The sequence below is a fragment of the Sipha flava genome, unplaced genomic scaffold (assembly GCF_003268045.1).
Source record: "Sipha flava isolate LNK unplaced genomic scaffold, YSA_version1 72_pilon_pilon, whole genome shotgun sequence".
NCBI classification, from domain to species: Eukaryota; Metazoa; Arthropoda; class Insecta; order Hemiptera; family Aphididae; genus Sipha; species Sipha flava.
The window spans coordinates 427,947-443,340 of NW_020273612.1; the positions used below are offsets into that span (position 1 = coordinate 427,947).

The window sequence follows — 15,394 nt, forward strand, 5'->3', positions numbered from 1 at the left end:
TATAGATTTGACAAAAACAATAGTTGGCGATGTATCGAATGCAATACAAAAAAATGTCGTGGTCGTATTAATTTGATGAATAGTCAAATTATTAAAGAAAGTGAAAAAGAGCACAATCATACACCCGATATTTCAAAAATTGAAGCGAGAAAAGCAATGCAATTTTTAAAAACAACAGCAAAACATACTGAACTTAGTACTCAAGCAGTTTTAGGTGCAGTTTCTTTACAGGTAAATATAATATAAATTATTAACTATGACTTATTATTTTTTTTTTTTTTAATTATTAACTAACTTTTTTAGGTTTATATCGCGCTCAATTGTCTTAGAGCTTAATTTTCGCAGCGCTCAAGTTTCGTGCGCTCAATAGTCTTCGCCCAATTGTCGTGCGCTCAATTTTCTGCGCTCAATTGTCGTGAATCCATCTCACACACCTCAGTGTGCACCTTGAAAACTGTGAACGTGTCTATTTTATTGAAAATAATTTCCAAGAGCAACTATCTTCCCTCCAAAAATTATATTCATCTCTTCTCTTTGATCTCTGTACAAGATATTAATTTACAAAAATTTTAAGTATGAAGTCAGTAAAATATTTTAGTTTGTCTGTACATTGAAGTGCAGATGTATTATACTTGAAACACAATCCAACTTAATTTTTAAATTCACTTGATATACCAGACATGCCAATCGTACGTTCTAGCATTGAAAATTGATGTTGGCATCATTATTTTATGAAACATAAATCCACCACCCATCTGCAATGGTACTAGGCTTGCAGTAAAAAAGTTCATGTACAACATAATCGAAACCATAATTTTAAACGGAAATTTTAAAGGCGAACATGTACTATTACCACCTATCCCAATAACTCCAACAGTTATACTGTTGGAATTCAATCTTTTGCAATTTTCAGTGCGACTCGCTTTTGCAATGATCATCAACAAAGCCTACTGATAATTAAAACAAGTGTGTGGATTGCTTTTTGAAAATTCATGCTTCTCACATGGTCACCACACAGACCTCCTCACGCGTCAGAAAACCTTCTAATTTATTTGTGTACGCACCACAAAAGAAAAAACAAAAAATATTGTGTAATCCAAATGCATTTCAATATATAGCATTTATTTGAAACCTCGAATCGTCAAACTTTTCTCCATAAAATGAGTAAATAAAAAAAATAATAATCCAAAATAAATTGATCATTGTTCTAAGGATATTAGTATATGTTTAAATTTAGTTAACAGCACAATAAGGCTTGATAAGCATGGCTTTATTTAATATTTACCTATTAAAATACATAAACAATTATTATTTTAGCAGTTATTTCGGGTGATTTATACTTAAAAAGACATAACTTCTACGGTAACACCCAAAAGTAGTTGAACTCTCCAAATTTCCTTAACGGCCAACGTCGGACACCACTCACTAATTGATTATCGCTACATCTCAAATCTATATGAACTTTAAATATGGCGTAGTAGTCTCCCCAATACTCAATACATGCAATAAGAAGGGATTTCAAAAAAAATTGGAACCGGTAGACTGTAATTCAGAGGTAATTTAGCATACAATCAAAAGTTACACCATACTTGGCTATATTTAGTGTAAGGTAATGATCCTTTAAAATCTATGTCACGGCCAAGAATGTTTCGTGCGAATTCGGGTAGTTAAGCTAGAAATAATAATACAAAAGTCATCATTTTAATAGTAATTATTTTAAGAAACAATTTTAATTTTTAATTTTTTTAATAATTTAAAACAAAGAAAAAAGTTTTATTATGATAAAAGAGAAATCAAAAAGTATAATTGATTTAAAAGGATAATGCCAATTATCAAGAAAATAATAAAAGAACGAATGGAAAATATAATAGAAGAGGTACCAATTATATTTGATCAATAAAATTTTAAATAACGAAAATTCTCATTGGACAAAATATAAAAAGTTCATCGAATCTAAGAATATAACTAAAAATGACCGAGCAAATAATTCTTCATATCCATGTTTGCTAACTCAACAAAAAACTTGAATCAAAATTGTATGTTAAATGTATTTCAATAAACATGCAATATATCCATTATGGATGTACAGTTCATAATATCAACAATTGATTTGTTTAAAAATCGATGGTTTACAATAATTCTTAAACCATAGTATAGTGTAGTAGAAAAGATATGGCTAAAAAAAAAAAATTAAGTAATAAAATACTGAGAGGTTTAATATCTAAAACTACGTACAATCACGTATTATTCAATATTCTACAGGACAGCCATTTCATATGTTGATAGGGTTATTTTTATTTTCATATACACCGGTAAAGAATTTATTTTTAACCCTGAGTATACAATTTTCTTTAATTTTTTGCCAGAACCAATGTAGATTACCTGTAGCACACGTATTCGAAGAACTTGCGAAAAGGGATAGTAATCAATGTCATTTTTTTCCATGCTCGCCAATCGAGTAACGATCATGGGAACATCATCTGCCGTTTTAGTCACCTGACTGATAAGAGACTCGTGTCGCCGATACATGTCTGAAAAAAATAAAAATGTCATTCTCAATATACATATATAATAATACACATTCATAGTTGTACTATTTTCACCATATTTAATGAATATTCCACAACAATATTTAATATTATTTTTTTTACAATTTAAAAAAAAACCAAGACGATCATACCCGTATATTCTTAATATAAAATATAAACACTAGTTGAACGAATTTGAGCGATTGATGTAAAAAAAATGTACTTTCATTTTTTTTTCTTATAAGCTACCATAAAAAATACCCAACTGAAGTATTATCTACATTGTCAAAATTAATCGAATAATTTCAAATCAAAAAAATAAATATATTTTACGTGTAATCCAATAAAGAACTATAATTATAAGATCTGAGATTTGTATGAAAATATGACTCCCTTCCTTCTTCCGTGAGTAGAATTATTTATTTATTTATTTATTAGATTTATTTTTTATTTATTTAGTACTTGTTAAAAGATATTTGTGTACTATACAATGAAACCACTTTTGATTGAAATACATTTTAATCATTTACAGATTGTAATATCATCATTCAAACTTTATTGTTTAATATTCACCACAAAGGTTTTATAAATATTAAGTTATACGTTAATTAAATATCCATAGTAGTTAATAAAGGCTTATACAGTTATTAAAGTTTTATAATTTAAAGGCTATTCAATTTTTTCCATGATATTTTATCACATTCTGTTAACTTGTAAATTATAAGATGTAACACTTAATTTTATTTATATCATGTAAGTTTGATGTATGTTGGATAGAGTAATTCGGATCTCAGAAAAACAAATACTTATTAATACTTATTTAAATATTATGTCTAGTAATTTAATAAAAAATTGTAATTTTAAAATAATATCATAAAATATAATAAATATCGCAAATATCACAATATTAAAATTAAATAAATTATAAATAAATGAAACATTAAAAAAACAATTATTAATTATTAGAAATATTTTAAAAAATTTCGACTTAAAAACCATAATACTTTCATAGTCTTAAAAAATTTTTGAAAGTTCGTTTATCTAATTCGATATACTTTTACATGGAATAATAAACAATATAATCAACTAATCAAATTTAACTATAATAGTATTAACAGTTATGCCAAGATATAATCATTGTAATAGACGATTAATAATAGGATATTACAAAATGTAGCCACATAAACGATATACTACTGTTTTTATTTTTTTGACGTTCAAACTACTACATTTAAATGGCAATTTCCTAGATTGAAATTGTATTAAAAATGAATATGTTTTATAATTTCACTTATATCTGTACTGTTATTATTATAATTATTATTATTATTATTATATATTGTATATTATAATTAATTAATTAATTGATATTCCTCGTACTATTTTTTTACAAAAATTAAATATTTAAAGTTTTATATTTTTACATGCAAAAAATGTAATTTTGTATATTGAATATTATTGAGTATTAGTTAATTATATTATAATATTTTCAGTGAATTGCGCATTTATCGATCTAAATATCATAGTTCAATGATCCACTTTATTCTCTGTATTATATTATACTTAATTCTTGTTAAAACAGGCAATAAATAAATAATACAGTTAATTAAAAATTTTAAGCTGTACTTTCATTTATAACGATTTATTAAAAAAATTACTCCACTTAACCTTACAGTCTCAAATTAAATTAACTGATGGAATTTATAATTTCATTTTTTTATTTTTTTGTTACCATGTTTCAGGAGATCCTGGTCATCTGGACCGGAAATATTACTACACATATACATTATAATGTGCATTAAACAAATTAGGCAACGAGTGTATCTGTATCCTAATGTGAATCGAGTATTCTAAAATACAAACGTAAGTAAATTCAAATTAATTAAATATTTATAAGATAAAAAGTTTTATTACAGTACTTTTATTATTTTATACATTCAAAGTAATACATACTTAAAGTAACGTATCATTTAAGTCTAAATAATGTTTGTATTGTTTTATATTACGTTTTATATTTTTTGCTCAATTTTTTATTTTTAAATAGTAAAGAAAAAAGTAAACTTACTCCACCTATATGTTTACCATTATGGAACATTTAAACGTTATTCAATTTAAGCGTTTAAATGTTATATAAATTTAAACGTTTAAACAATTTTCCGTTTACCGTTATTGAAAATTAAAACATTTTCAAATGTAGTATTTAGCAATTAATACTATGTAAAATAACATGACATATTTTAAATATTATATTATATATATATTACCATTAACTAGTGGTATATTGGTAAATATATTTGTGGCTATACGCATTAAAAAAATATAGATATTAATCCTAAAATAAATTTTCTTGCTTTGCTCGACAATTGTTTTCTCTCGACACATTCGAAAAAATGTAATTAATCCTTTGTAACTACATATTTATAACTTCTATTAAGACTATAAAATATAACACCACAAGATATAAATTTGCAACGTGTTATAAATTGCATGACGCAGATTTAAGAACCATGGGCTGAATGTTCACACTCTATACTATTTTATTCAATGATATTCACTACAGTTAACAAAATACATTTAACACAGCATACGCTGTAATCTTCAACTGCTAAATATTTCAATCAATTTCATGGTTCTTAACAATTTTCCAATGAACTATTAAATTTTTATTAGTTTTTTTGTTTTCAAGTTATTATAGAAGCGTATACCCGTAAAATAATATTTTACATTAGGTATACGCTGAAAATCGAAAATCTGCTGATGTGTATTCGTGCCGTATACCAGCGTATACGTATCAATAAACCCCTGCCTTTAACGATATTTCATTTTGTAATTCGTATAACTCATAGCTTATAAATAAAACAATCATATTTATTGTATAACAACAATAAAATGCACATACCACATAAAATATGTATTTACTATCAATTTATAACTTCTGTATAATACGAATACCAAAGAAGTAGTGATAAATATAGGATAATATATGTGTATAATTATTGGTAGAAAATATTTAAGTTTTCTTGAAAAACTTTACACCTCAATGAATTGTAAAGAGTGAAAGGTTATTTCGAGATAATTAGATTCGTCGGTAAAAATAATAAACAAAATAAATCTCCTTGATAGTCAAAATGAAATTGCTTCGGTTCGTTAGTGTATGATGTTTAAATTATTCAATAATGCATGATAATTCATAAAACTTTTTAGTTGAATTTAAAGCTCAAAATATATCTTAAACTATTTTTATTTTAAATAAACTATACAATAATAATTCAAGAATATCGCTATAGAACCAAACAGATTATATGATTTTATTTTCATCATAATAAAATACCATTTGTTAAAGCCATAAAATAATATCTGATAAACTATTGGTGTAATAATAAACCGGATATTATGAAAAAAAAAAAAATTCCAAAAATATTAACAAATTCAATACCTCAACTACGGAATTTTTCTATTTAAATTTAAAATTGCATTTTTAAAACGAGATTAGATAGAAATCAAAACATATGTTAGTTAAATGGAATCATTTGTAAAAATCAAGGTTTCAAAACGTTTGTATAACGTTAAGATTTATAATGTTATAACGGAAAAAAAAAAATAAAATAAATAAACGAAAAATAAAAAATGTCGTATAACATTAAAAATAATATATCATTAATCATTATTAATGATTAAAAATAAACAATAAACGTAATTGTAACGTAAAAAAATTTCAAATAACGTTATGTGGAAAAACTTTTGTGTTTTTTTTACTTTGAATCCAACATCATTTTTTTTTTTTTGATTCTTATTATGAACAATTCAAAGTTAGCTAACCTGTGTTCACAATAATTTAAACTTTCCGAATTATTTTATTGAAGGTTTATTTATCAATATTTAATTTATTACTAGATAAAAAAATAGATACCTATTCAACTAATTGTCCATTTATGTTCGATTTAATTAGAGAAAAATGCAGGCGTGTTATTTGGAGTATTATTCAATGTAAGTAATTTCAAGTTGCTAGTCAGTTATAAATATTTTGCCATGAATTGAGATAACCCTTTAATTTCATAATTATATATATACAACAATTTAATTCCATATTTATTTTTAAATTACTAGTTGGTTACCCAGGGTGCACCACGAGGAATTGAACTGGTTTACACCCCAAAAATGTTTTTTTTTAATTCATTCAATATTTATATTAAAATCATATTATCTCGTTTATTTAACTTACACCACAATTTAATTTTCTGTCAAATAATCCATAAAATCTTGAAGTTTTTCATGTTCAGGCATTATAGACATAAAGTCTTCTACAAAACATTTTTCAGCATCACCTTAACGAAATTTCTGTTATAACAAAAAAAAAAAATCGGTCCCTTGGAGTTCGTTGTAACGGAAACTTACGCAATCGAGCTCTTCGGTTAAAGTAGTCGATAAAACCTCGGACGCACCAGGCTATACGATAAAACCTGCAGATAAAATCGCGGACGCACTCGGGCTATGAAAAAGGTAAAAATTAAAAACGGGATGCACTCGGGAGACCCTCGAATCAATATTCGCGAAAGGATTTGAAAATTGTGTTGATTATTTTTTTAATGAATTATTGTGATAGTTTTACAAAAATTAATGGTTTCCCCCCCTCCAAAATTAACTTAAATTAAATTAAAAATAATTTAACCTATATCTCATGTATTATTATGATTATTATTATTATTTTTAATTAACTTTATTTAGTGCTGTATTGCAGCTTACACATGCATCAAGCTCGTTAACGCTATCATTAACAACTGACATGACCATCTTTCAATATTAATTGCTCATTAAAAGTGAGTGTTTTCATATTTATATGAAACCCAAACATGTCTTGTAGTAGTAAGCAACACAAACGAAATGTATCCCCATTGTTGTCATCGTCGTCATCTCCCAAAGCCGTCGACAAAAATTCCAAAATCTTTGTATCTTCAAAATAATATACCGCGCTCTCAGAGGATTCAGCATCATCAATTGAAGTCTTTAGCCTTCCTCTGATTCCAGTTCCAACTACAATCCAAGGTGAGGTTATCAATCACATATTTCGGGCGAAACCGTCTCCAAATGACACTCTAAGTCACCCCCAATATTTTTCAGAAATATTTCCAACTTAAATGATTTATAGAATGAACTTATCTCTTTCGTGGGATCAGGTGGGTTCACCGTATATTCAACAAAAGATTTCTTAAAAATCACAACTCCAAACTGCGTTATACGTGTTCATTTGTAACGTTTATTCACTAAATTTATCATTTCACTCCATTAGAAGATATTGAAACATCCCTCACGGAAATCGATTTTCGTCCTTAATGTTGGCAATATTATTAATAATACCAACAACTAGCCGATGTCACTATTTACTATTGAACTTGATAACATCGAATTCAATAGGAATATTTTTAAATTGACAAAACTATTGTATTTTAAAGTCATCATCCAAAGCCCGAGACCAAGGAAAGTTCGACTTCATTCAAAATATACACGTTTTTATATTGTTTTTTCCACTTCTCGGTAAGTTAAATGCAGCCTGGATTACGTATATACAAACCTTGATAAATATAGATTAAATTTAATTATTAGGTAAATCATTGGATTTAAAGATTTAATTTATTATATATTTTACATATTTTTCAGTTGGATTGGTTTATAAATTGTTAATAGTTCCATAAGTATTTCTTGCATGCATTAAACGCTGTGTCCTTGTGTATTCAAACGTAAGGCATAATACACAATAATCGATTTCCCGTTGTCTAGTAAAAAACCAATTATTCTTTGAAGCAAATTACACATTTTAAGAATTATTATTATAATTACAACATTTGTATAGATATAGTCAATATATTATAAACTGACAACGAACTACGAGATGATAGGAGAGTTCTAACACAGACAGTAGACGCTTGTATATTTAGTCTCTCTAAATTTGTTCTGGAAGTCTTAAACTTATTTTTCTCATGTTCTGAAACCTTAATCAATATATAAATCATTCTTGGAGAATGTTTCCACAGTGAATTACAAAAATAGTAATTATAATAATGTATGAAAGAGTCTCGCGTTCAGCTAAACACTTGCACAAATTAATAGATGTACGAACATTAATAAAAAAAATGATATTTACTGTAGTAGTGTAAGAAAGTAACAATTAACAATTGTACTAACGTTTTGAAATACAGGAACTCATAAAAATCGATTTTACCGTCAAACAAGCTTCAATTATTGACACCGCAAGCGATTTGACAACATTAGATAAACGTAATCTCTGAAACAAGAGTATAATAATATTTTAAAAAAATGAAGATAGTGTTATAATTATTGTATCTGTTACGAATTGATTTTGAATATTCATTCCCCGAGTGCTTCGGTTATTCTATCATAAGAATACATAAGGATACAAGCTTATATCTACTGTAGAGATTAATAAATAATAAATCACGGAGAGATATCCCCTCGTGTATGACACGAATATTTAATCAATTTCAAAGGTTGTATTGTGATATTTTATTTATTTTTAAATCGACACATTACATTTAAGCTTATTTTCGAAATTCTCATTTCGAGTTCTGAAATTAAAAATAATAATTAAACTCCTTTACGTGTACCCGAGATCTCGGAAGCAAAATTATTACTTTTTTCATTTAAACTTCACAAGCACATTTTCGTGCTTATATAATAATATCATGTTCATACGAGTACACCAGATTGTAATAAAACAATTGTTTCACCTTAACGAAATACTCATTAACACTGTACTTATTGTTTTAAACTGAACTTTTACACTGTTGAAACTAGTTTTGTTGTATCCCTACGTGGCTGTTTTATTTTGGAGAAATATAATTAATTTCATTGATAAATTAATGGTTGGTCTGTATCATATACATGGGAAATATGGTGACTTAGACTTTAGAGGTTGGTTGAATGGACGGTTTATACACTGTTATCAAATTGCTCACATCACACAGATTTAATTGGCTAACCGTTATTCACCCAACAGCAATTTAATAATAACAATCAACAGTTTCTCTAACGTAGTATATTTACTAGTTAAGCAGATAATTCAATAAATATGATAAAATTAATATTTTTTAAAAATATACTAACAGTAGTTTAATAGTTAGTTAAAATAGTAGAAAAAAACTGATTAAACCAATACGTGATCGACTTGAATATAACCATATTACTTTCTATGAAATCTTAGTATAATGCATATAGAATTTAAAAGCCATAATAATCTTATTATGTCATAGGTTATTAATTTAATTATTGGTTCAAAAAAATATACTATAAAAAAATAAGTTTTTTTTTTTTAAACTTAACTTCTAATATAATTATATTTTGCTGCTACGTAAAAAAAAGTTTCTAATACAATATTTAAACCATTAATGTATCAATTTGTTTACTACATACAATAAATTAATTTTGTTATTATTTAAATCTTATTACAAAAAAAAACCCTTAAGAATTTTAAAATTTTGAATAATTAAATGATTCGGACGATATAAAAAAGTTATTTACAATTCATACTGATCATACCTAAAATACCAACTCAACAATCAAAATTGAAATAAATTTTTATTAATATTCTCACAATATTTTAAATTTACAATTTACAATTTAATAAATTGATAAAATCAATCGACACAATTTGATCATAAATTAATTTTTATTACAATAAAGTTTAACCATTAAATAAATAAAATCAACTACATAACTAATCGGTAGTTCTAACAATATTTTAAAATAATACTACTTTTTTTCAAATAACTTTAAAATTTAGTTAATATTAAAATAATATAATTTTATAAATATATAATATGTATTGATATTATGAACAGTTAGTAATATTATCCTACATGTAACATTGAAAAGATACATAATGCACACTTTGTACACTTTGCTTTATATTATCATGTCCAAAAAATGTATAAGGTTATTTTATTATAATAAAATTATTTTGCACTCGTGTGTAAGGGATATTAAGTCATTTGTATATAAATGTAGAAATTATATTTTACAAGGTATACAAAAAGAAATATAAAAATTTTAAAAATGCATGTTTAGACTTATCTATTTGTAATCTTTATTTGAAAACTTCTTAAGGAACAATATTGTATAAGAGTTTATGAGCATGAATATTGATAGAGCAAAAAAAAAAAAAATAAAATAAACATATCAAAAACTTTTTAACAAAACATTTTACATATCTGATAGTCCAGACTCATGAGTTAAAACAGTTTTCACTAACTGTATTAAACTTGGATACAAAAAATAATGTCTACATAATAATGCATGTAAAATATCTAAACTTGTTACAACATATAAATGTAGGTACTTAATTTTTATCGAAGGCTTTCATTAAGTCTTGGTGGTTTTGGAGTTTTTTGTTAACGCAAAGCCGTACATGCGGCCTTTACCACATGATACGTAACGCTATATTTTCCGAGGTATATGGTTGCGGTGATTTCCATAAGCTTACATGCGGGCTTGTATTTAAACATTGAATAAAATGTATATAAATATCATATTTACCATCATACATTAGTAATTCGAAACAAAGGTAGATCGAATGATCAACATCGTCCTATTTTATTAATTATCTGGAACGCAGAACTTATTATTCATAAGTCTCATTTAAATACATACATTTATTTTATATTCAATATGATTTCAAACGCTTTTGACTTGTATTTTTGCATATTTAGATATTCTTCAGTATACATATTTGTAATTGTTATGAGGATAATTTCGTTTTCTTTCTTTATGTTGCGGTGCACATAAAAAATCAAACACAACTTAAAAACAAATACCATAACGAGAATTTAATTATTTTGTCAATTTAGTCTTGTAGTTGTTTTTTTTTCATACTCGTACACATAAAATGTTCATAAATTCCATTTAAAGTTTTGTTAAACAAATTAATTATGGGCTTAAAATTAAGTCAAATACTTGAATATGTTAAATATATTCGCATATTTAACGTAAAATTATAATGTAAATTAACCATTATTCATTATAAATGTATACTCTTGTTTTTGAACTTTTCATTGCATGATTGAGTATATGTGATGTGACTGAACTAGAAAGAAGCATTTTGCCTTTTCTATTTTTATCGAATTCCGAATCTTATGTATTATCACGCAGAGTTTACAACTATATTGTAAGTGTATGGATTACACGCATGAATCATGTTGAAAAAACAATGGATGCACTCGTTCTGAATTTTATTTCTAATATCATGTTATACTCAAAATCATCAAGCTGACAGATTCAGTTTCCAGACGGAGGAACTAGGGGAATAAAACGGAACAGTGTCTTCGTTGTCTATGTCTAGTTTGAAAACATTGATTTAATCATATATTATTTTTTTTATTTTTATTTATTTCGTCTTATTTATTATTTAATTATTTTTATTTATTATTATTTATTTATTTTAATGAATATAACAGTTAAGTATAATTTTTTATATGTTATTATAGAAAATTCAAATACCACTCACTCACTCACTGTTCGCTAACGGCAAAACGTATGAATTAATAATAATCCTATATGTGCAACAAAAATGGATTTATCGAAGATTATACTTTTAAGGGTTGATAATTTTTGGACTGAACTTATAATTTGTTTCCCTATTTGGGTCACCTAACCAATGTTTTATTTTATTAAATAAATAAATTTTAATAACTACCGAGTGAGAACAAATGTGAATTAATAAGGCATGAATCAATAAAATATCATTAAACATATGATGATTCTAAGAATATTTGAACCTACGTTTTTTTCGTCTTTTAACTACTCTAACCTAAAATTGTAAAAAATTCCCCAGACAAAACTGGATTATTCAAATAGTTACATGATATTTTATGATCAGCGGAAGCTCCAAGGTTATATCGGACGAATTCAATCAAAACACACATCCATACGGCATTACGTTTCTCCGTATCGGTTCAATGCATCGCCATATAATTTCGTTAAACTCGCGCGCACACTACACTCAACATCATCAAACACAATAAAACCGTTGTTAAATGTGATCGTTATAAAAGACAAAATAAATAAATGTATTGCAAACAGCTGTTGATCGCAAGAATTCAATTTATAATGTACGAAAAAAGGTACACCACGTTATTTTTCTGCAACGCCATTTCCGTTTTGAAGAAATTCTAACGCAACACCATCATCAATATAAACACACTTCTATAATGTATTATTATATATAGTGTAGGTGCCGTAATTATTTGATAAGAATACAATAAGAAAATTGATCATACCTCGTCTGAACCTCGGTCTTGTCATTGTGATAAAACACTCGTGACAAAGACAAATACCCAATTGACATTTCCAATACGTTCTGTCCACACTTTGTCCAATTTAAGTTCTAAAATCATTGACGCGAGTGTGCTTCCTAGAAATAAATTCCGAAACGTTGCGAGTGATGTGCTTCGGTCGGGAAAAAAGCAAACTTGTAACAATATTTGTTTTTAATGATTATTTCGATTGTATAATTAGTTAATTTATAAATAATGGTCCCTTGAAATCTGGTAGGTAACTTGGTATTTCGTAAGTTCGTCACAATATTCAACGTACGTATTAATTTTAGTTAGATAACATATTTTTCAAATACGTTGAAAGTACAATAACATTTAATAACTATTAAAGCTATATATATAAATATATAGCTTTTTTCCCCCAAATTAGACAAAATAATTTTTAATTGAACTAATTACACCCCATCAATATTTTATAATAGATTTTCGAATTCTTACTAACCTTGAATTAGAGATAAACTAAAAAAAATAATTTTCTTCGTCGTCTTGGTTTTATGACTCTCCAAGGGTCTTCGTCACCACCGCCAAACCCTTCCATATTTCCCTATTATAGATAATATCTTTTCAATCTTCTACGTCTAGTGTTCTTAAATCCTGACTTACCCCGAAGAACCATCGCTTTCTTGGTTTACCCTTTAATATTTTCATTTTTTTTGGTATTCTATGGTTGCCCTCACAGTCTTTGCTTCATCCCTTCACATAGCGTGTCTATAAATCTTCGTGTTTTATGTAATTTCTCGGATTTCGGAGTTTGTCCTTTTTCACCAGCACTCCAATTCGTCATCATATAACGCATCACAAATCCTTCTCAATACCATTTTCTCAAAAGAAAGTAACCATTTCTCCATTTGCGCTGTTAATGTCCATATCTCGCAGCCATACGTCAGCGTCGGTCTATATACAGCCATATAAAGTTTTCATTTCGTCCTTCTCGAGAATAATTTGGATTTAAACTTATAAAAGATCTAAAGTATTCAAATGTAAGGAAGTCACTATATTGTTATCGAGAATTTAAAAAGTGCTTAACCACTCTCAAATAAGCTTCATGTGTTTCAGATTTAAATTTAAATTTAAATTTTTATGAAAATATAAGATCAAAGTTTTATTAAATTATAATATTGCAATGTTTATTTAGAATTATTAAATATATATTTTGATACATAATTTGTTTTTATACAATATAATATACATTTAAAACAAAATATAAATGTATAAATGCTTTTAAAATATACAACTCTCCTAAAGATACTAATATCCAATTATCGAATTATAAATATGTATTTTATATTAAACTATTATTAATAAATTGTATACTTAACAATGAATATTAAATCGTTAAAATTATAAAACTTCACTAAATTTAAAAAAAAAATGGTAAAAATAATCATTTATGAATTATTTTAAATTAATATAGTATTCAAACAGCATTAAGATACTAATGTCCAAGAGGTTAAAAAAACAAATTAATTTGGTAAATTTTTAAGTTTATTTCATAAAATAATAATCAAAAATGTTCATTATAAAATGTCGAATATCAGTAGGACAAAATAAGCCAAAAATCACGTTATAAATATTAAAATTAATTTTCCTGCACTATTCTAGTAAAATACTTGCTTCTAAGAAATTTAAATTTAAAACTGCGTAAACAGCTATCTGCATGAAAAAATTCTACCTAAACAGGCTTTTTTTACTGAAAAAGTATATAACTTCCTCTGTAAAAACCATAAGTCCCATAGTATTTACTTACAAAGTTAGTTACAAAAGCTCATTCACCTATAGTATATAAGTATATGATATATATATATATATATATATATATATATATATATATATATATATATATATACATACCTATTACATATTTTTATTTTTTTATTTGTTCATTTTTATACTGTGAAATTTTTTAGATAAATTCAAATGATTGATTCAATTTTTAAAATACGAAATTAATATTGAAATGAGTACAACATCAAGCTGCTATTAGAACTTTGTACGATTGATGAGTTTAGGTAGCGAAAAATGTGATTTAATCAGTTTGGTCGTAAGATTTATTATTATCGCATATTTTACCACATAATTATTTTACGGGTTGACGACTTAAAGGCCTACAATTAGTTTGTTTTAAAAAACCGTGGAAATCCAAAGTGAAGTTTACGAGTATTATGACTTTCTTTCACTAACTAGGTTAAAGTTTTACCATATACATTATAATAAAAATATATAACCAATTTACTATACATAATATAAAATATTCTACTTTCATTTAAATTTCTTTCGGTATTTATTTGACTTTTTATTTTTAATGATTTATTTAATAGAAGTTTTTGATTTTTAACCTAACCTAACCATTTACGTTACAATAAATAGTATTTAGTGGTTTAGCACTATGTTTGGATAGTATTTGATTAATTATTTCAATGTTTATCAAAAATAATTTTAACCAATACCTAAGACTAATAAATCCTTTGGAATATTACTTTTATTGAATAATATTGAAGAGGTTTTTGTTAATTTTTTTTTTTT

General features: G+C 25.8%; 1 protein-coding gene across 4 annotated transcripts in view; it reads right to left on the minus strand.

The window, feature by feature from the left end:
• Window positions 1-15,394, minus strand: part of LOC112692281 — a 214,753-nt gene that overhangs the window by 141,906 nt on the left and 57,453 nt on the right. For 2 of the 4 annotated variants that reach the window (XM_025566900.1, XM_025566901.1), the window contains 2 exons: window positions 8,709-8,808; window positions 2,383-2,531 (listed from right to left, as the gene is read on the minus strand). In XM_025566900.1, coding sequence (XP_025422685.1) covers window positions 2,383-2,531; window positions 8,709-8,730 — 171 coding nt within the window. In that variant the 5' untranslated portion in view covers window positions 8,731-8,808. Of the gene's footprint in view, window positions 1-2,382; window positions 2,532-8,667; window positions 8,809-15,394 lie in introns of those variants that run through there. The other 2 variants (XM_025566903.1, XM_025566902.1) reach the window with 2 other exon arrangements.